Raw genomic sequence first — 1,753 nt, forward strand, 5'->3', positions numbered from 1 at the left:
TTTGAAACCAAAGGATGTGAAACAAAAGGCTGAGATGAGGTCAGATCTTGGGAGATTTGTGTTTATTGGAAGCAGCGACTAGAAGCACAAGTAGGACATCTGGCCTTGATGCAATCACATCAGGAGTTTTATATCATGGTATCCGACGATAACGCCGCGCGTGGAAATGATGTTATGTTACATTCGTATCACAGGAATCACTAACTATGGCTGCACTATCGTTAGATACTGGCTACAATTTTTCAATCCGAATTTTCAGGTCATGAGCTCACCTGTTCAGATCCCACTTTTCCGGCTATGAGGAGAATATAAGTAAATATCGTTTGGTGAATATATTACAACTGATCATCTGTCGAAGAGGTGGAGTATAGCTGATATGCCCCTTTGGTCACGCCAAACATCGTTATAGGCTTAGCCATCAACACACCGATGGCGAGACGCTCACATAACGCAACGCAGACCTCGATAACGAACGTGGATAATTTTCTCAAAGAGCAGCAAAGCCAATAATGCCAAAGAACACTCTCGCCATGGATGACGCCAAAACGCTCGTCAGGCAGGCCGTGCGCGCATTCTACAGCTCCGAACAAACCGTCGTAATTGATGTCTTATTGCATCACGAAATGTATGTCCCCGAGACGCAGAGATCACGATAAGCAGACTCATCACGCCTTGAATCTAGTCTATCAATGACCCAACTACGCTCTTTATCCATCACACCTGACCACGTGTCACTGAGAAAGGCCTGCGCTGAGCTGGAGCGGGCAAGACTCATTTGTACGTGAGTGTGTTTACATATCAGTCCCTCGCGCCTCATTATCGCGTCTATCTAGTTCGTTCACTGGCGAGCCTGCGTTATTCTGGCCCGCATTGACAGTTTCTCAGGTGGCAGCTCAACGAAGATGAGTTATACGTCTATCTCGACTACCACCAAGCCCTTTACGCCATTCAATACATTATCCACGAACTAAGACGCCGAATTCTCGGTACAGACAAGCGGGAATCATCAATAGAGATCGTGAGATACTACACTTGTCCCAAATGCCTTAGCAGTTGGCCGTTGATCGATGTCATCGACAACGCAGACCGTGATGGTGGCTTCTTGTGCAAGCGATGCGTGACACCGAGTCTTTTGCGCGAAGAGCCCCTCACAACCGACCTGCTACCACGCTTCAACCAACAGTTCGCGCCTTTCATACAGATACTAGAGCGTCTTGACAGCAGCAAGATTCCGCGGGTTGTGTTTGAGGATCTCTATGCACAAAATTACGGTGAGGGTGACGGTGCTCTCAAAAGATAGTGCTCCTGACTTTTGGTGGCTTCCTTGTGATTTTATGTTCTAACCCCTTCTCCTTTCTATCTTGTTGGACGCGGTATAATGGACTGTGAATCAGTCCTAGGAGATAGCCTAGATAGCCTTGTGCTCACGATGGACAGACCGACGTACAGGATGTGAGCCCCTAACCTGAGACGGACCATGAATGAAGCGGCGACATTGAATTTCTATCCAAGAAGATTAGCCTTGCTATTACACTATTGTTCAGGAGGTTTTGATTGTTCATTTTTCGGTTACCGCAATAAGCCTGTAAAGTCCTCTAAGATTGTACTTGTTCGTAAAAATACAAACGGCCATACCATCGCGATATTCACGTCCTCCAACCACATCGGCAGTAGCTTGCATCAATCTCAAAAACGATCTCCGCTTTCGCTCGTGTCGCCTATCTCTCCGCTGTAGGTTCTTGAGGCCCTGTTT

The 1,753-nt window shown here is 46.9% G+C and overlaps 1 protein-coding gene across 1 annotated transcript; it reads left to right on the plus strand.

Annotated features, from left to right (window-relative positions):
- Positions 1-509: 509 nt before the first annotated feature.
- Positions 510-1,300, plus strand: CABS01_16927 (transcription initiation factor IIE subunit alpha; the record flags this gene model as incomplete). The annotated part of the gene is made up of 3 exons (XM_060550255.1): positions 510-625; positions 683-781; positions 886-1,300. The coding sequence occupies 3 exons, from the start codon at positions 510-512 to the stop codon at positions 1,298-1,300; spliced, it is 630 nt and encodes a 209-aa protein (XP_060400842.1).
- Between the last annotated feature and the right edge of the window lie 453 nt (positions 1,301-1,753).

This window comes from Colletotrichum abscissum (assembly GCF_030869225.1).
Source record: "Colletotrichum abscissum strain IMI 504890 chromosome Unknown Scaffold_205.1, whole genome shotgun sequence".
NCBI classification, from domain to species: Eukaryota; Fungi; Ascomycota; class Sordariomycetes; order Glomerellales; family Glomerellaceae; genus Colletotrichum; species Colletotrichum abscissum.